Source organism: Dermochelys coriacea, chromosome 16 (assembly GCF_009764565.3).
Source record: "Dermochelys coriacea isolate rDerCor1 chromosome 16, rDerCor1.pri.v4, whole genome shotgun sequence".
Taxonomy (NCBI): Eukaryota; Metazoa; Chordata; order Testudines; family Dermochelyidae; genus Dermochelys; species Dermochelys coriacea.
The window spans coordinates 5602705-5623112 of record NC_050083.1 but is presented as its reverse complement, the minus strand read 5'-3'; the positions used below and the strand labels follow the sequence as shown (position 1 = coordinate 5623112).

General features: G+C 51.5%; 1 protein-coding gene across 1 annotated transcript in view; it reads left to right on the top strand.

The window, feature by feature from the left end:
• The window catches only part of ENTPD2 (ectonucleoside triphosphate diphosphohydrolase 2), a 48234-nt gene that overhangs the window by 19262 nt on the left and 8564 nt on the right, over positions 1-20408 (top strand). The window contains exons 2-6 of the mRNA XM_038374903.2: positions 9570-9687; positions 15210-15360; positions 16767-16926; positions 18499-18726; positions 19797-20066. Of these exons, the coding sequence (XP_038230831.1) occupies positions 9570-9687; positions 15210-15360; positions 16767-16926; positions 18499-18726; positions 19797-20066 (927 nt within the window). The remainder of the gene's footprint in view (positions 1-9569; positions 9688-15209; positions 15361-16766; positions 16927-18498; positions 18727-19796; positions 20067-20408) is intronic.

Sequence of the window (20408 nt, the reverse complement as noted above, 5' to 3'; positions counted from 1 at the left end):
CACCAACTTTTCACGCAGCTTTGCTTCTCTCTCCCCTCCGATCCCTGCCGCCCTCGCACTGCTCTGCCTGATGGCTTGGCTAGGCCGGTTAAGTACTTACTATCACCTAGTTCAGGGGTCAGCAACCTGTGGCATGCGTGCCAAAAACAGCATGCGAGCTGATTTTTAGTGGCACTCTGCTGCCAGCCAGGGTCCCAGCCCCTGGCCCTGCTCAGTCTGCTGCTGGCCTGGATGGACGGAACCCCAGACCGTCTGCGGGCTGGGCGGGGCCGGCGGCCAGGACCCCGGTTAGCAGGGGCTGGCGGCCGGCCTGGGGTTCTGTTGGGGGGGCCCTGTAAATGTAAAATTTATTACTGGCACGCGAAACCTTAAATTAACGAAGCCTTGGCATGCCACTTCTCAAAGGTTGCCGACCCCTGACCTAGTGGCTGACCCATGCCAGCCCCATGAGTGCTCTGATACTAGTGCTGGTGCAGGTTCATATGTTGCCGGACAAAACCAATCAAGAGAGCCAGGCGAACGCTGGAGTTTTCAGTTTGCTGACAATTCTGGAAAACTGCAAGTTTTATTTATTTATTTATTTGTGGTTGAACAAAGCTCGTCATCCTCCCACAGCAAACGTTTCATTGTGAGCATGAGCATTTTAAACATTTTTTTTTAATAAAACAGAAGGAAATATCAAAAAAAGCAAAATGTTTTGAACATATAAAAATGAAACATTTTGATTTTTTTTTTCCAGTGTCTTTTTTCAGGTCATGTTTTTTTACTGAAGCAATTTGGCAAACTGACACGAATTCTTGGGAGTGTCAGTATAGTGGAACCTGCATTTTTTTTTTTTTCTGGAAAAAAAAAAAAGATTTTGGCTGAAAATTTTCCCTCAGCTCTACTGATTGATGGCCTTCGCTAGCCTGCCCCACTTCCACCTCTACACATGCCCATCCCTGTCTGTTTACAGGTTTCTCTGTGGCTGTCTCAGAAGCATTGTTCTTGTAAAATGACCCCATTTCAGGTTTGCTTGTAAAACATCAAAGCCCCAGATGGAGAGATCCTGGCCATGAATGCCTCGAGCAAAATCCTTACACACAGGGCACTTGTGGGAAAGGGAATTGGGACCAAGGAAACCTATTCTGTGAAGTGCTTCTTGTTTATCTGAATGGAAGCTGGCACCTCTCTAGGACAGACCTACAAAGACTGTCTAATCTCACAGTGGCTTTGATGAGGCATCAAGAGCTGATTTGTCATTTAAGCCAGCAACTGCACACCATGTAGTTGAGGTCTCACCAATCAGACACTCTGACCAGGCAGGTTTCAGAGTAGCAGCCGTGTTAGTCTGTATTCGCAAAAAGAAAAGGAGTACTTGTGGCACCTTAGAGACTAACAAATTTATTAGAGCATAAGCTTTCGTGAGCTACAGCTCACTTCATCGGATGCATCTCTAATAAATTTGTTAGTCTCTAAGGTGCCGCAAGTACTCCTTTTCTTCTGACCAGGCAGTTCTACTTTGGGCTAAATCCTTTAGTCTTTAGTGCAGCAAATCTTCTGTAGACTTAAAGGAGAGATTTGCATGATTAAGGACCATGGAATTTGGCTCTAGGTAAAGATTGCTGCTATTCACTCAATGGATTTACTCCCCCTGTGTATTCAGAGCTAGATCTGGGGACTTTGATGGCTAAAGTAAGTTTTTTGCTGCATTTTGCTTCTGTTTTCCCAAGGAGAGGACCATAGCTCGAGGCAAGGAGCTGGATTATGCTAGCTCACACATCATTAAACAATTATTGGTGTTATGACTGCAGAATCTTTGATTTAGGAGAGAGCAGTTGGGAGTCCGCTGACTAATCCTCTCATCCCCATCCTACTTAGTGTGTGTGCCTGCGTACAACTTCCTGAATCCTACTTCCAACTAAAGCCACAATAACATTGTACCCTTCTCTAACACCTTTTAGCCAAGGAGCTAACAAAAGCGCCCAATGTACGGTGAATGTACCCTCATCCCCATGTATGTTACCAGCCCTTAAGGGAACAATAGGGGAGGTCTCTCAAGTCAGAGCACCCTACCCTTATGTCTCCCTCCATATGCCTTGTAAAAATGGTAGCCTAGCAACTGAGTGGCTGCTCTCAGGGAAGCTTTTGTAGTGATTCCAGATCTAAGGTGGTCCAGTGGCTGGAAGTTCCACTGGACCACCTTGTTTTAAATGGATTGAGTCACACGCGGGGTTGATGCTCTTCATGAGTCCATCTGGTTTGTCCCAGTGGCGCCTCCTAGTTCTTGTGAGATGCTTGCAGGTCCCAGGCCCACAATCGCTTTGGACCCTCAGACTATCCCAGGGTTGGGTAAGAGCACGAAACTTCCCCATGTGCAGTCATGGTGTTACACAGCAACAGGCTAATGCCGTGCCGTGACCAGGGGACACTTTGTGGCCACACAAATAGGAGACACGGAAAAGACCTGACAACCCTGAGGTGGTTCTTGCATCAACACAGCAGTGGAGCAGACCTCGCCAGCCCTGCTCCTTACATGAAAAAGTCTTGTCCCAGGAGCATTGCTGGGGAGGTGGGCCCCACGCATCATAGACTCGTAACAGGTCTCCTGTGAAGCCAGTGGCCTGTGGGGGTGCAAGGAACCAGCTGGTTTTGACATATGTATTTTGAAATCAGTTTCTCAATTGAAAGTAATTCTGGCAATGCAGAACACTGCGTTTGTTGTCTGCACTCTCTGAGTTTACACCTAGGCCCATCAGATGGACTCTGAGGTTGCCAAACGACTGAAGTAAGCCAAGTTCCCAGCACTTGTAACGCACGGTTCCCATTGTTCCAAGGAAGCAGGGCTAATGGGGCTGATCCAAGACAGGGCATTCCCAATACTCTGCGTGGAGCACACAGCCATAAAGACTTGCCATGCTCTCCAACTGACCACCCAGCCTAGCTCTTAGTTAAATGAACCTTTAGCTGTGCAACTTGATGTTGTAAGGGGGAGACTTCCTGCTCAGCTTCCTGTGTCAGTGACGGTAAGGGTGGCCTCACGGTGAAGCAATGGGACTGGGTGTGGGGAGACCTCGGAGCTATTCCTGGCTCTGGTGCTGAGTTACCCTGTGATCTTGGGGAAGTCACTGTATCATTGTGTTTCAGTTTCTCCATCTGTAAAATGGGGGTAGTGTCACCTCCCTCACCAGGGAGCTGTGAAATACGGTGGGTGTTTGTAACGCGGTTGGGGCTCCTCAGAGGGCAGGTGGTGAAGAAGGGTGGCTGCTGCTGATTGCCAAAGGACTTTGGCAGCCGGGTTTATCCCCTGTTAATTAAATATCTAGCACGCGGCTTCCAGGCAGAGGATTTTCCATGGTGTGACCCACTGGTCAGATTCGGGCAGTAACTTGCATGGAAACAACCATAGCTTGGCAGTCTACACAGCCCCCTCCACGACAGGAGTTCGTAGCCCTGTATCTCGCAGTGGTGATGCCCAGGAACAGCACAGGCTGGGTGGACGGGCTAACCCTGCTCTCTAAGGTGGCAGGACTGATTCAGGGCTGCAAAATTCCCTGCCCCGTTCCCATTGCAAGGGATTCAGGAAAGACAGCGGATGGGTATTTTTCTTGAGATGTGAGTGCCTGCTTCATAAAATGGGCAGTAACAGTGCTTCAAAGCTGCCCAGAGTCTGGATAACTGCAGATTGTGGGAAATCCCTGCAGTGCAGCATAGGGGGCCGGAATAACATGTCACAGTGGGAGCCCGACTTCCTTTGTAGTTATTGTGCAGGGAAGCAAACCGATTCAGGGCAGTTTGCTTTGGAAAGCGAGAGAGCTTTGTTCAAAACAGATTTCGGAGTAGCAGCCGTGTTAGTCTGTATTTGCAAAAAGAAAAGGAGTACTTGTGGCACCTTAGAGACTCCAAAGTGCCACAAGTACTCCTTTTCTTTTTGTTCAAAACAGTGGTTCTCAACTAGGATACGTGTACCCTTGGGGGTACTCAGGTCTTCCGGGGGTATATCAACTCCTCTGGAGATTTGCCTAGTTTTACAGTGGGCTACAGAAAAAGCACTAGCAAAGTCAGTACAAACTAAAATTTCAGACCAACAATGACTTGTTTATACTCTGCTATAGACTATACACTAAAAGATAAGTACAATATTTATATTCCAGTTGATTTATTTTATAATTATATGGTAAAAGTGAGACAGTCAGCAGTTATTCAGTAACAGTGTTTATTTTTATGTCTGATTTTGTAAGAAAGGACTTTTTAAGTGAGGTGAAACTTGGGGGTCCGCAAGCCAAATCAGATTCCTGTAAGGGATACAGTTGTCTGGAAAGATTGAGAGCTGCTTGTCTAGCACATGTGTTTTCTATGTAACTTATTCAGGCTGTTTATCTCCGGGAGTGGGGAAGTTCTGCTGACAGATTTGTGCTCGTGGGTTGCTGTCCCCATGTGTTTATTCTTTGTATTACTGTAGTGACCTATCAGCCCCAGCCATGGAGCAGGACCCCATTGTGCCGGACACTGTACAGACAGAACCAAAGGCAGAGGTGAAAGTAAGCTGGTACGCCCCGGTACGGTGTACCGGCAAGAGCCGGTGCTCTGTACCGGGGTTGATCGGTTTCCTCAGGCACAATTTAAAGGGCCTGCGGCTCCCAGCAGTGGCTGAAGCCCCCAGCCCTTTAAATTGCTGCCAGAGCCCCGCTGCCGGAGCCCTGGAGCAGCAGCGGAGGGCCCGGGGCGGCGATGTAAAGGGCCCGGGGTGGTAGTGGCGGCTGGAGCCCTGTGGAAGCAGCGGCGGGGCTCCAGGGACGATATAAAGGGCCCAGGGCTCCGGCCGCCGCTATCACTCAGGGCACTTTAAACTGCTGCCAGAGCCCCCGGCTGCTGCTGTTACCCCAGGGAGGGGGAAGGAGGCGCTTGCTGCTACAGGGTGGACTGGGGCTGGCTCTGACCTCCCCCAGCCTAGCCCCTTCCAGAGCCGGCCCCAGCCCAGTCCTGTACCGGTAAGTCCCTAGACTTACTTTCACCCCTAACCAAAGGACAGTCCCTGTCCCAAGGAGCTTACAATCTAAGTATAAGACAAGAGACAACGGATGGATACAGACAGAAGGGGGAGTACAAAGAAATAATGAGACAATACTGGTAGCATGATGGGCTATAAACATTCCCTCTTGCACAGCTGGGGGTAGTTCCTTCTTTGTGTCATAACAATATATTACAACATATTTAGAACATGTTAATTCAAGAAAATATTTCCAAGTAGTGCCACTGTGATGAAACAATCTGACACCGTATCTTAGATCCATGAGCGGCCAATTCACTCTGAATTTCTCCGGCATTTGTTACTTTCTGGTGTACTTCATCTCTGAATAACAATGCCCTCTTCCCCAGCACTCAGCACTGGCTCCCTGGGCATATTTGATTAACTTAAGAACGGCCATATTGGGTCAGATCAATGCTCCATCTAGCCTAGTACCCTGTCTTTCGACAGTGGCCAATGCCAAGTGCCCCAGAGGGAATGAACGAAAAAGGTAACCATCAAGTGATCCATCCCCTATTGCCCATTGCCAGCTTCTGGCAAACAGAGGCTAGGGACACCTTCCCTATCCATCCTGGCTAATAGCCACTGATGGACCTATCCTCCATGAACTTATCTAGTTCTTTTTTGAACCCTATTATAGTCTTGGCCTTCACAACATCCTCTGGCAAAGAGTTCCACAGGTTGACTGTGCGTTGTGTGAAGAAATACTTCCTTTTGTTTCTTTTAAACCTGCTGTCTATTAATTTCATTTGGTGACCCCTAGTTTTTGTGTTATGAGAAGCAGTAAATAACACTTCCTTATTTACTTTCTCCATACCTGTCATCATTTTATAGACCTCTATCATAGGTCCCTTAGTCATCTCTTTTCCAAGCTGAAAACTCCCACCAGTCTTATTAATCTCTCCTCATACGGAAGCTGTTCCATACCCCTCATCATTTTTGTTTTCTGAACCTTTTCCAATTCCAATATATCTCTTTTGAGGCAGGATGACCAGATCTGCACACAGGATTCAAGATGTGGGCATACCAGATATGGTCTCCCCATCTCAAAAAAAAAGACATTTTGGAATTGGAAATGGCTTGTTTTACAGAGCCCAGCACTGCGATACGCTCCAGCGAACAAGCCTGCACTGGCTGGGATTAGGCCATCTTCCATGTCTACCCATCGGCTCTGGGGTTACTTGCTCTGGCAACAGATGTATTATACCGGGGAGGTTAGGAAAGTAGTGGGAGCTAATGTTACCTTATAGTTGGAGCACCAGCTGGGGACTTCAAACATGAGTTCTGTCCCTGGCTCTGTCATTGGCCAGCTGGATGACATTGGGCAGGTCACTTCACCTATCCCGTGCCTCAGTTTCCCCTCTGTACAATGGGGATAATGACACTGCCCTCCTGGGTATAGGAGCTTTGAGATCTACTGGTGAAAAATGCTGTTGAAGAGTGGGTACTAGTGTGGGGCCATTCCCTAGGAGAATGGGGGAAGGGCGGGTGTTGGCATAAATTCAGGCCCCATCCTCGCGGGGACACCGCATTAGCCAGAAGGTTACTTGGCCATGGTTCCTCACAGCTCGTGCTGTGCAGCCCAGCCCAGCCACCTATCTCTGTCTTAGCCAGCGTTTTCTAACCTAGGGCCTACCCAGGAGCGGGGTTCCCTTTGGCCTGTGGGGACATCTGCCTCATGGGGTTGGGGATAAAGGCAGGGATTCCCTTGGCAGAGCCTGTGCAAGGACCCATCAGTGTGTGTGTGTGTGTGTGTGTGTGGGGGGGGGGGGTAACGAGGGTTCCCAGGTGGGGGTGTGGGGCTTTTTTGTGGATTGGGGAGATGAGGATAGTGGTGAAGGATAAGGCCACTAAGCTGCTTTCCTATCTCCCCTCTCCTCCAAAGGTCCCTGCAGCAAAGTTCTGCCTGCTTTCATTTACCGCATCTGTCTCCTCCACGCCCCAGGCTCTCTCCTGGCCCCACTCTTCCCCCCCCCACACACACACACAAACAGGGCCCAGCACCATGGCTGTTTCTAAAACCCAAGCTCGGGCCCATCCAGGAAAGCACGTCAAAGGCTGCCACAAACTCAGCATAGGCAAGGCTGTTCGCATCTGAGCTGGAGATGCAATCCTGGCTCTGAGGTCCCAGGCCCTTTAGTGTTGCCCCGCTGGTCTTTTCTCCCCTCTTGCCCTGGCCAGAGGGAGAGGAACAGACGGGCCGTGTCTCTTCCTCGGGCCACTTGCTTTGTCCACGTGTGTCAGGCAGAGCAGGGGTAACCACAGCAAGAGCAGCTGGGGCTTCACGTGTCTTGGTGCCTAGATGGCCCGGTGATGGATGTAATAGGTGGGCAGCGTGCTCAGACTGCAGCAGGAGGAGAAGGGGGAGGTGGGAAGAATCAGCCAGGGATTGGGAGGAGAAAATAAAACTGGAGAAACTAACTATAGCTCTCCCGCTAGCTCTGGCTGGAGCCTGGGTGCTCAGTGCAGGGGACCGTACCTGCGCTGGAGAGCACACATCAAAGGAGAAATGGAGCAAAGACTCTGGTCTCCCCATAGAGACTTAAGTGGGGCCCCAATGTGAATTCCCCAGGACCCTGACGAGAGGGTGAAATTTACCCCTGCACAGAGGGCTAGCCTGAGGCCACTTCCCTACAGTAAACACTTTAATTACCTGCTAGAAAGGATGGCAAACATGAAGTTTAGGGCTCGTCTACATGGGAAACTCAGAAAAATTAATCCAACTTAACTAAAGGTGTGAATTTAAAATGGATTTGTTAAACTGCATTAAGTGCCTGTGTGGACCCTCTGATTCAGAATTAAAGTGGCCTTAATTCAGCTTAGTTTAATTCACTTTGGAAGTGAATTAAGCTAAACTGAATTAAGTCAACTTTAATTCTGAATCAGAGAGTCCACACAGGCACTTAATGCAGTTTAACCAATCCACTTTAAATTCACACTTTAGTTAATTTGGATTAATTTTTCTGGATGTCCCCATGTAGACAAACCCATGTTTAAACCAATGGCCTTAAACAATTCTTAGGCCTCTTATTGGCCTGATGCACAGGGTAAATTGCACCCGTGGTGTTTTAACAGTAAATATGCTCAGAATTAAGTCACTTGGTTGATCAGGGTCAGATACTTATACACAGTTCACCTCTTGAAAGCTAATTCCTAATCGACTGGGCCTAAACCACAATAAGCCTGGTTTAAACCAAAATCGAGGTGTCCACACAGCCTTCTTCAGTCATTAAAAATCACAATTCATTCAGTGCAACTTTCCAGTGTACACAAGCCCAAAGCAGTTTGGTTTTGCACAGGGTTTGGTATTTTGGTGGCAGGATTTTCGAGCCGGAAGAAAAGCCCACAGCATAAATTTGACAGAGATGAAATTCGGCCCCATTCTGTGGAGGTGGGTGAGCAGAGGAGTGCACTGGGGATGCCCCGGAACAATAGAAAGCTGAATCTGCTCTGGTTTTCTTTTTTGGGTGCTGTGGAAATCTTGTCTGAGAGGAAAGAGGTGGATCTATTTATAGAAGAAGAATGGCAAATCCATTCATGGGCAAAGAATTAATTAGTGAACTCTCTGTCCTTCTTTGGAGCCAGAGCTACAGTCCCCACATGGGTCTCTCTTGATCCTTGCAGATGGGAAGCAAGCAGCCCTCCTTGCCTAGAGGAGGGAGGGAGCCGTTTGTAATAAGTAATGAATGGCAAAAGCAAGGGGATTAGCCAGGCAGAGTTCCACTTCCCTGTAATTCCCTGCTAGGAAGGACGTCAAACAGGGTGTGTCTTTCTCAGTGGTAGGGAGAGAAAAGTAAAGGGAAAGAACTCAGAAAGAAGGTTAATGCTGAGAACTATACAGGAGTTAGGGAAGGATGGGGCTACCATCCAGCTGGGATTAGGAGGGGCCAAACCAATGATCAAAATCCAGATACTTGCCTGTGCCCTTATCCTGGGGTCTCACTGGGACTTCATTCTAGGGAATCTTACTTCCCATCCATGCTCCCTCTGCTTCCGATGCACCGGGGTTAGCACCACTGGGAGCCCTAATGTAGGCAAGGCTCTGGCAGCTTCCTGTGTCGTCAATACCCTGTCAATGAACCTGCTCAGTCAAGGCACTGATTGGGCCCCATATGCCCCCCCGCCCCAGTTCAGTCAGCGGCAGAGTCCGGAACTCCAGGCCCATACACTCCATTTGGACCATGATGCCTAAAGCCGAATCTCCAGCCAATCGGCTGCGGTTAGGCAATGTGCAGGGTCCCTCGTCCTGTGTCAGCGCACGGTGGGTGCAGAGCTCGTCTGCCTCTGGCCCCACTGTGCTCAGCTAGTCTTTCTGTCGGAAGATGCTCATTGCGTTTCATACCCGGGGTGATTCTTGGAAGGGAAACGGCCTTGCAATCTCTGGCCAATAGGAAACTCAAAGCAGGGCTTCTAGTCTTCCAAATTTCCCTCTAAATGGCTGTGCATCAGGCCCTTTGGGAGCATCGTGTGGGACTCGACGGTAGCAGAATTCACTTGTTGCTGCTCCGCACCGGCCTCTGTGCCAGCTTGAGCCTTTCCCTCTCTTTCCCTGTGCACGCAGTATGGAATCGTTCTGGACGCCGGCTCCTCCCACACTACCATGTTCGTCTACAAGTGGCCTGCGGACAATGAGAATGACACAGGGATTGTCAGCCAGCACAGCATGTGCGACGTGGAAGGTAGGAGTCAATTAATTGCTCGTGCTATGTCACCTGGCTCTATAGTGGGCGCTGTCTGGGTACTGTTGGCGACTTCAGACAAGCAATAAGTCGGAGCAGGGCTATTTTGGCATCAAAATTAATTCACATGATGATTCGCTATTTACAAAAATGTGTCTGTATCCAGATGGGCCCGGGCTGGGCCTGCTTCTTGTCTGGCTTACATCAGTGTAACTCCATTGACTTCAGTGCCGTTGCTCCTAATTTTACCCCATTGTGAGAGAAGAATCAGGCTAGTGACTTTTACAAGCCTTGTAATTCACAGTGCCTTCCCTGCCAAACTATAGGGTTATTAGGGTTGCCAGGTGTCCGGTTTTGAACCAGAACACCCAGTTGAAAAGAAACCTTGGCAGCTCTGGTCAGCACACCTGACCGGGCCACTAAAAGTCCGGTTGGCCACAGTGGGGTTAAGGCAGGCTCCATATGCGGTTCTGTGCGGCTCCCAGGAAGAGGCTGGCATGTCTAGCTCCTAGGTGGAGGGGTGACCAGTAGGGCTCCATGCGCTACCCCCACCTGCAGGTGCCACTCCGAGCGCCGGCTCTGCAGCACCCATTGACCAGGAACGCCATGGCCAATGGGAGCTGCAGAGCCAGTGCTTGGAGCTGTGCCTGCAGGTGGGGGCAGCACACACAGCCCCCCGGCCACCCCTCCACCTAGGAGCCGGACATGCTACTGCTTCCCAGGAACCACGCAGACTTCCTCTGTCCCAGGAAATGTGGGGGCAGCACTGGTGTAGCTGCTATTTAAAGGGCCACCTGAGGTCAGCACCTCAGGAACGGAGCCCCTGTGAACCACAGCAGCCAGAGCTGCCTAGAGCCCGCACCCCAAACCCCATCCTGCACACATTCCATCTCCCATATTCAAACTGTTGCAGCTCCTGGACTTCTCCTGATGCCTGCTTGTGCCTTGCAGAGAAATTGAGCGAGGGTAGGGGAGAGCAAGCAATCAAGGGAGAGGGGATGGAGTGAACAGAGGTCAGGGCCTCGGGGCAGGGAAAGGGTGTTGGGTTTTCCGCATTTAGAAAGTTGGCAACCCTAAAGGATTATTGTGATGAAGAATTAGAGCTGGTGGAATAACCCAACATCCCCAGGGAGTGGGACTGAGTCTGTTTTACTGAAGTGTCTGTGTTGTGCCATAGTTTTCATCTCTACCTATATAAGGTCAAATTCTGGATTTAGTAGATGTGGGCTCCATTGATTTCAATGGGGTTACACCACTTGGGCCACTAGCAAATTGGTTGCAGAGCTTACTTGGCCACTACCTTGTGCCATTGCTTATAGCATGCAGAGTGGTTAACAAATAAAAAATGACAGCCACAAATGACCACACAAGGTGCAAGACAGGAGAGAATTGGGCCCAGAATTATACTAGATACACTGGCTGTTGTGGAACTATTTGATTTGTTACCCCACCTGGACATAAGGGAGGTGAGAGCAGCATTCTGGAGAGTGGTTTCAGAGTAGCAGCCATGTTAGTCTGTATCAGCAAAAACCACGAGGAGTCCTTGTGGCATCTTAGAGACTAACAAATTTATTTGGGCGAAAGCTTTCGTGGGCTAAAACCCACTTCATCAGGTGCATGGAGTGGAAGATACAGTAGCGGGTATATTTATACATAGTACATGAAAAGATGGGAATTGCCTTACCAGGTGGGGGAGTCAGTCTAACAAGACAATTTAATTATCAGTAGAATACCAAGAGAGGAAAAATCACTTTGTAGTGGTGATGAGGGTGGTCCATTTCAAACAGTTGACAAGAAGGTGTGAGTAACAGTAGGGGGAAATTAGTATGGTAAAATTAGGTTTTGTAATGACTCATCCACTCCCAGTCTTTAGTCAGGCCTAATTTGATGGTGTCCAGTTTGCAAATTAATTCCAGTTCTGCAGTTTCATGTTGGGAGTCTGTTTTTGAAGTTTTTTTTTGTTGAAGAATTGCCACTTTCAAGTCTGTTGTTGAGTGACCAGGGAGGTCGAAGTGTTCTCCTACTGGTTTTTGAATGTTATAATTCCTGATGTCAGATTTGTGTCCATTTATTCTTTTGCGTAGAGACTGTCCGGTTTGGCCAATGTACATGGCAGAGGGGCATTGCTGGCACATGATGGCATATATCACATTGGTAGATGTGCAGGTGAATGAGCCCCTGATGGTGTGGCTGATGTGGTTAGGTCCTATGATGGTGTCCCTTGAATAGATATGTGAACAGAGTTGGCAATGGGGTTTGTTGCAGGGTTTAGTTCCTGGGTTAGTGTTTTTGTTGTGTGGTGTGTAGTTGCTGGTGAGTATTTGCTTCAGGTTGGGGGGCTGTCTGTAAGCAAGGACTGGTCTGTCTCCAAAGGTCTGTGAGAGTGATGGGTCATCCTTCAGGATAGGTTGTCGATCTTTGATGATGCGCTGGAGAGGTTTTAGTTGGGGACTATAGGTGACGGCTAGTGGCATTCTGTTACTTTCTTTGTTGGGCTTGTCTTGTAGTAGGTGACTTCTGGGTACCCTTCTGGCTCTGTCAATCTGTTTCTTAACTTCACCAGGTGGGTATTGTACTTTTAAGAACGCTTGATAGAGATCCTGTAGATGTTTGCCTCTGTCTGAGGCATTAGAGCAAATGTAGTTGTCTTAGAGCTTGGCTGTAGACAATGGTAGATGTGGTCTGGATGAAAGCTGGAGGCATGTAGGTAAGTATAGCGGTCAATAGGTTTCTGGTATAGGGTGGTGTTTATGTGACCATCGCTTATTAGCACTGTAGTGTCTAGGAAGTGGATCTCTTGTGTGGACTGGACCGGGCTGAGGTTGATGGTGGGATGGAAATTGTTGAAATCATGGTGGAATTCCTCAAGGGCTTCTTTCCCATGGGTCCAGATGATGAAGATGTCATCAATGTAGCGCAAGTAGAGTAGGGGCATTAGGAGATTAGAGCTGAGGAAGCGTTGTTCTAAGTCAGCTGTAAAAATGTTGGCATACTATTCTGGAGATTGAGGATCTAGGGCGTGGGCTGAGCAGTCCTAACGGACAAATCTTTGATACAGCCAAAGCCTGGGCAGAAGATTTGAGCTGAACTTCGTTATGTTGTTGTTAATTTCCTGGAGTTTGGCTTTCATTAACCAAGACGGGGTTTTAGAACACACTGTGGATGGTCTTGGTTTTAAAACAGAATGATAAAGGTTCCTGCTCCCAGGGCTGTGTATACGAATGTGGTATACTGGTTTCACCAGCACTCATTTGGGATGATCCACATAATTCACTCAAGTCTCTGCCATTTGTGAGTCATACAGCAATCCTGGACTCATCCAGTGTAAATCTTTATGCCATGCTGCTATGTATGCCCTAGCCAAACTGCACCACTCTCCTCAGGTGTTTGTGCCACTCCCAGTCGTGCATGCACCAGCGGAAGCACATGCCCCATCGCATGCTAATGCTGATGCCAGACATTTGGCCCCTCAAACCTTTTCCCCTCCCACTCTGCATTAAAGGAGCGGACCTCAGAACTGCAACGAACATCCCTGAGCCTCACCCATACCACAGCCAAAATCCAGCCTGCATCATTTCCATGCCCATCATCCCAAGATAAGGTTAAAAATATCCCCCACCCCCTCTCTGCATGGCACTCTGTCCCCTCTAGTAGTGACTGGGCCACATACAGAGATTTGTGAGTCTGCTACAGGGTGGTTTGCGGGGCTGGGTCTCTTAGCTCTGGCAGTAGAGGGCCATGGTTTTAGATCACAAGGTCCCAGGTTCGATTTCCCCCCATTGTCAACAACCAACTCTCTTCCCCCCCGCCCCCTCCCCCCCGAGGGTCGTGTCATTACAAACATGCTGCTGTAGCTCTGTCTACTTCAGGCTTTTCAGCTGTGCTTGGCAAAGGATGGGTCCCTCCCATTAGCTCCCCTTGTGAATGTCGGGACATGGGCCTGGAACTTGGCAAACAACTTTGTCATGTCCTCTCGTCTGTACGCCTTCTTTTGGCATTGAGCTGCTGGCAGGGGCTGGGTTGCCCATGCTTTATTAAACCAGGTATTGAACTCAGCCACTCCATCCCCTCCAGCCTGTTCCCAGAGCTCAGCTGAGAGAGATGCTAGCGTGTGTGTCTGGGGAGCGGGGAGGCAGGTGTGACACCTCTTGTCCAGCACATCTGGGAACCCCAAGGCCAGAATGGCCTGGAGTCCTGTCTGCACTGGACTGTCTAAGTGAGTCTGTAACCACGCGGTGATCCAGCTGCCTGTAGTCCCTGTGTGCTCTGCATGGGCCATGTGGTCCATACCTGCAGCTGGATGGAGCTTTGGTCTGGCCAGGAAGGAGGCTGGCACCATTCCCATCCTGTCCCCGATTAAACTCACAGCTTCAGTACAGTGTAGCTGGGCCTCCTAACCGGGCCTGTGTTACCCAGTCAGCTCGGCCTTCTTTCTCCCAGCCCTCTGTAAAGTAGGATGTCCCAGGGGTGCATTGCTCCAGGTGCTCCCACTCTGCTTATAACATAGGTGGAGCTGTAGGAGGGATGCTGCTGTATACGGTGCATTTTATCCTATGGCTCCGCTCACGCCAGTCAGAGATCCTCTCCCAGAATCCTTGGGGTGACAGCCTCCTTTAAGCATGGTCGTTGTTAGCATGGGGCTGAATCCTGTCATGCCACGTGGGACAAGCCCGTGAGCTCTGACTGCCTGGCCTAGGGTTGAACTCCTGGGAACAAGAGGGAGGGCAGCTCTCCTTGCCATCTGCCCGAGCCGGGGTTCCCTTTCGGAAGACCCCCTGGTTCAGCCTGGCTTTCAGCTGGCGGGGGATTTTGTGTTGGGTGGAGAGCAGAAGTGGCTGTATTGTCTGGACGTTGGAACGGCTAATCCCAGCCCTTGTTACATGTGCCTGGGCGTGACACGATGGGCATAAAATAACCCGATTTGAAGTAGAGGATTGTGCCAACTCACCCACAAGCCTGGGTATGTTTTCCCTTCCCACGTTCTCAGCTGTGTGTGTACAGCTGCAAAAACCCAGCCAAAAGGCTCCACCACGCCAGCCCTTTGACCGGCCTGGAGAGAACGGAGCTGCCTTACAGTGAGGAAAGCCCCATGGTCCCCTCCCTAAAAGGAGCTGGCACAGGCTTGGGAAGAGGGCACAACCCCCCTCCCCCCCGCCCGGGCTGCCCCTACTGAAGAAAGAGAACAAATGGGATTGGCTGGAGTATGCAAGCCAAGACCACCCACGCTGCATGCTGTGTTTGCATAAGGCCCACGGTGGGCTCCCCTTCCTGGGGGACGTCTCTTGCTCCCTCGCACCATCCCTGCAGGAGGGTTTGGGTCACAGCTGTCGTGCGGGTAGAGGGTCCCTCTTGGGGTGCACCTTTGCTGGGGCAGCTGGCTGGTTAGAGCCTCAGTCGCTCTCCATCCCCACACTCCCTTCCCCGCCCTGCATTTGCTGACGCTCAGGACAACTCCCCAGTTCCTCAGCATGCCCCTGGACCAAGCGGCCAGAGACCAGCGCTCGTTTTCATCCCGCCTGCAGGTGGTGGGATTTCCAGCTATGCAGAGAACCCCCCGGCCGCCGGCAAGAGCCTCAAACAGTGTCTCAACCAGGCTGTGAGCGACGTCCCCAGGGAAAGGCATCCACTCACCCCCCTCTACCTGGGGGCCACCGCTGGCATGAGGCTGCTGAAGTGAGCTTTTGCTGTCGTCTGCTGTCGAACCCCCTCCCTCTTGCCAGGGCCCGAGCCAGGCCAGGGCTCTGGTCTTTAAAGGGGATGCGCTTGGGTTCAACTCTTCCACCATCCGCCTGTGCAGCCCTGTTGCCTGGAGAGGCGCGGCTGAGCACGGAAACATGTGAATTGTCATCCAGGGTCCATCTGGCTCAGCGCCTTGTCTCCATCCGCCCAAGCCCATCAGCTTCCCAAGAAGGGGCAGGGAGCTCCCAGTGGACATTAATGGAATAACAGGCCCCTAGGAGAAGTTCCTTCCTGACCCGGGAAGTTACAGGTCAGACCTGCCCTGGTGCAGGAGGGTTTATCATCTCTATACAAATGTTTTGCTCCAAATATGTCCCTGGATTTTCTCCTCCATAAAGGTGTGATCCTTTTTCAAATCCTTCAAAGTGCACATTCTATGTTATTGCAAATGAACCCCGAAGGGGTTAGATCGGTTGCTCTATTGGCTGCAAAGGGTGGTGTGGAGAATAGGCTAGACCAGCACAGGGTCCTCCACCTCTCCTTTTCTGTAAGGGGGAGCTGGGTAGAGTTAGAAGTGCTCCCCTTCCTCATGAGTTCCGCAGCCCTACCAGGGCCCCTGGGTCACCTTGTCCAATGCAGGATAAATATCCTGCATTAGATCTGCACTGATTGGGGAACCACATGTCCCCACCCAAGCAAGAAGCTCATCTAACCGTGGCTCACAGGAAGGAAGGAATGAACCTTCTCTGGCCAATGCAGGCTTACGAGTCAACGCTTCCCCACACCCTTCTCTAACGCAGCAAGGGCACTGCCCAGGCAGCAATAGCAGAGGTAAGCGTAGAATGCCTGCCATATGAGCAATGGCAAGATCCTGGCCGGTGCCTGTCTGTGATGTGGGCAGGAGGGAATGACGGCCAACGCAAGCGCTAGTCCGGCTGAGGGGCTCACTCGGTCTTCCATGCTGTACTGGGGAGAAGAAACTGAACTGAGATTTTGTGGCTCGAGTCCTGCATGGAAACGTAGAGACCCTCCAGGTCTGTGACTAGTTCAGCCCTGTGCAGAGTGACAGCGCCAGGTCTGGGCACTATTTAAGTCCCACCTAAGCCCCATGCAGTTGCCAGTTTCACTGTCGAAGGGGGCTCGGGCAGCCTTTCTCCTGGATTGCTGAAAGGATGCTTACTTGGTCCCTCGTATGCCATAGCTGTGGCATGCATTAGAATAACCATTGCCTTTCATTGCCCTCTGAGGGAGGGAGGTTGCAGAGCTGTCTCCCTTTGCCCCACGTTCCACGGCCCTGACTGTGCTGGGTGGTTTGGGGAGTGGCTTACGGTTTGATCCCCTTGGTGCAGACATTTGCTTCTTTTCTCTCGCAGTGAAGCATTGCTTTGTATCTCCCGTAGCCTCACCAACTCGACGGCCTCGGACAGCATCCTCAGCGCAGTGACCTCAACACTGAAGTCATACCCCTTTGACTTTCGGGGGGCAAAAATTCTGTTGGGTGAAGACGAGGGGTTGTTTGGCTGGGTCACAGCTAACTATCTCCTGGAGAACTTAATCAAGGTATGCCCAGCAGGGCTGGCTTCCTAGGACGGTTCCTTCCTGTGCCCATCTAGTCATGGACTCACCCCATCATTCGCCTACAAGCCTGTCTACCCCACACAGGTAGCTGGCATAGCGGGGAAGAGAAAAAGCCCATTTCTCCATGGCTGCCTCATTACCTAGGACCTAGGTTTTCCTCTTTAAAAACAGCTACCTTGTCCCTTGCATAGGCAGAGTGCTGCCGAGAGACTTCCGCTTTGTGGAGACCACTGGGCCAGAGATGTGAACTCACCCCCTCCTTCTGCATTCACTGCACTGAGGTGGGAATGCCAAAGTCCTGTTGAGACCACTTGAAAGGCTAGTGCTGTTAAGCAGAGAGTCTGACACATGCTCGCGGTCTGGACCCTTTTTAACGCTGCCCCTTGGAGGTGGGGATGCCGATGCTGGCCCTTCTCTGTAGAGCATCAGGAGAGCTGCGTGTTGGAAGCCTCTGCAAGTGCCAGGTGTTATTAATGTTACTGGCCAATGGCAGCTGTTGTTCAGACGCGCAAACAAGTTGAATGGCTCTACGTGTTGGTCAGATACCACGGTGATGGGCAACCGTCTAAAAACCTAGCTGTAGCGCATGGCCTGGGTTTGTTGTATAGAAGTAGCAAAGAACCCAGGTCTCCAGCCAGCCTCGAGGAGAACAATGGGACCTGATCCTTGCAGTGAACACGAGGGGGCTGGATTTTCCTTCCACCTTCCCAGCATTGGTCTCATTCAGTCCCCAGCAGCAGCTGATTCTCTCCAGCGCCCAAGGGATCTGGAGGCTGCTTTTAACATAACCCCTGGTGGATCTGCTCACAGAGCATCCATCTTGAACTGGGTAGAAATGCCGAGGGCTCCCTCACCAGTTCAGCAAGGAAAACTGAGATCAGCTTTGTGCCCGGAGACTGCTCCATCCATTCTGGAGCTGCAGTTAGGGAGCAGGGGGAGTACCCAGCACGTGCTGTTGGCTCAGCCATGGAAGTGCAGTGGAGGCAGAGGGTAGGAACCTGCTGGGATCAAACTGTCCCCCTGCTGCATGCATGCAGCTCCTGCTGCCTTCAACAGGAGCCGAACGTGCGTGACTGAGTGGCCTGCAGTGACACATACGCAGCTACTGGGACTTGCAGAATGCCTTGTGAATCCTGTTGCCTGGCCCCAGCCTTAGGCAGAATGATCTCTTGGGGTTCTTGTGTCCAAAGGAAGCTATTGACCATGAGCCAGCCCCTCTTCCTTCTCCAGCAGGGACCCTCCTCTGCAAGCTATTGTGCCCCATGGTAGCAGGGTGCTGAGCCCCCTCGCCCCAAGAGAGGTCAGTGAGTGTGGACGGTGCTCACACCTCGCTCGACTGTGCCCTACCAATTTGCTGCTGGAAGCACTGGCAGGAGCGCTGCCAGCAGATGCAGGATCGGGGCCTGCGTGGATCATTGTGCTATTCTAGCACCGGCACGTTGTTCTGAAGCCAGCCAAGAGCGGATGGGCATTCTGCATGGTCTGAGCCAAGGCTGGGGAGTGTCTCACAATTAACCATCTCTGTGACTTTGCTTCTGTTCCCCCTCTCCACAGTACAGCTGGATTGGGCAGTGGTTCCGGCCAAAGAGACCCACATTGGGGGCCATGGACTTGGGGGGAGCCTCTACCCAGATCACCTTTGAAACCCAGAACCTGATTGAGGACCCCCAGGATGGGGTGATGCTGCGGCTCTACGGACAGACGTACAAGGTGTACACCCACAGCTTCCTGTGCTACGGCAGGGACCAGATCCTCAGGAGGACGCTCTCCAAGGTCATGAAGGTACAGAGGCCTGGCTCTGTCCCAGCGGGCTCTCCTCAATGGCCTGCAGGGCGAGCTCCTAGCATTCATCCCTGCTCCCTCCTCAACCACCAGCCCCCCACACCATGTTCCCACCCAGGCTGCTACACACAGGGCTCTGGGTTCAGGTCACCAGGTGCTTTGGAAAGAGCAGAGAGGGTGCTTGCCCCGCTCTGGAGCCTGTTCTGCTCCTCTCCCCCCGATCCCCACGTCCCCACAACCTGGAGCAGCAGTAGTGAACGGCAGCTCGTTAGCGGGGAGCCAAGGCTCAGCCTGTTACAACCCATGCTGAGGGGCCTAGAATTCCCCACGGAGCAGGGAGGGCTCAGCCAGGTGCACCCTACGGCATAGCTAGGGTGCCCGAGTGCAGATGCACACGACAGCGACCAGAAGGGCTTTTCCCAGCGCCGTGGGAGCTCCACCTCCCTGAGCGATAGGAAATGCCCACAGCTCTGTTATCACCCTCCCAAGGGTGGAGGCTGAGCTCCTGTCACAGGGTTTGAACCTGGGGGCTTCAAAAGTTGGGGAATTTCAAACATGCTCTGCAGCCTCCCCCATGCAACTGGTGCTGATGCAGAGCCGGGCACACAGGGCACATCACGCACGTTAGTTCAACTCCTTTGGTGCTTTGGAAGGGACCCCTGAGGAAAGCCAGGTCTCCTCCCTGCGGCACTTTGTTGCCGGCACAGGCTGTGCCAGTTAAGAGTTACTCATCTTCCTGGGCTCAGCTGCCACCTCCCTGCCTTCAGAGACAGCCGTGGACACATAGGGTTGGACACTATCTTGTCAGAGCACTGTTGCTACTGAAACCTTGCAGCCCCTGTGAGGGCGGAACCCCCTGTTTTATGGATGGGGAAACTGAGGCATGCAGAGGGACATGATTGGCTCACAGTGATGCACGGTGGATCGGGGCAGAACTGGGGGGCGGTGTTTCTGAATGCCAGTCCTTGACTCCACCCACTACACCACACTGTCTGGCCCTAGACCGCCTCATGGCTGTGGTAGCTGCAGACAAAGACAGGCTTGTGTGGTACCTTTTCTTTGCCCAACAGGCTAACGGCTACAAAACAAACATGTCCAACCCCTGCTGGCCCAAAGGCTATCGAAGGAACTTCACACTCCAAGACGTCTACAACTCTCCCTGCACAGCAGCTGAGAAGCCTGACCGCTACGATCCCCAACGTACCATCGACATGGGGGGATCCGGGAACACGGCCCAGTGCCACCTGCATGTGGACAGTCTCTTCAATTTCACCAGCTGCAGCTTCTCCAGCTGCTCCTTCGACGGGGTTTTCCAGCCCAACCTTTCAGGAAACTTCATTGTAAGTGTCCCGAGGTTCCAGGTCTAGTGGACAGCCGGCAGCTTCTAACTTTTAGTGCTGGCTCCAGCATATTGTGCATGGGGCAGCCCAGAGCCCTGGAGTCCAAGTCTCCTACTGAATGCTATGGGAGCCCCTTCTATCCTGCAGCTGGAGAATTAGGCTCTAGATGCAAGGAGGTTGCTGGAATGGGAATGGGGCCTTGGGTATGCTCAGCGCAGTGTTAGCAGCAAGAGTGCTGCCCCCTGCGGCTGAGATGAATATACCCCAAACTCTGCTCCCACATTGAATCAACAAGCCTTTATGTCCTAGCAGGGAAATTGAGGGCTGTGCTAGTGAGCTTCT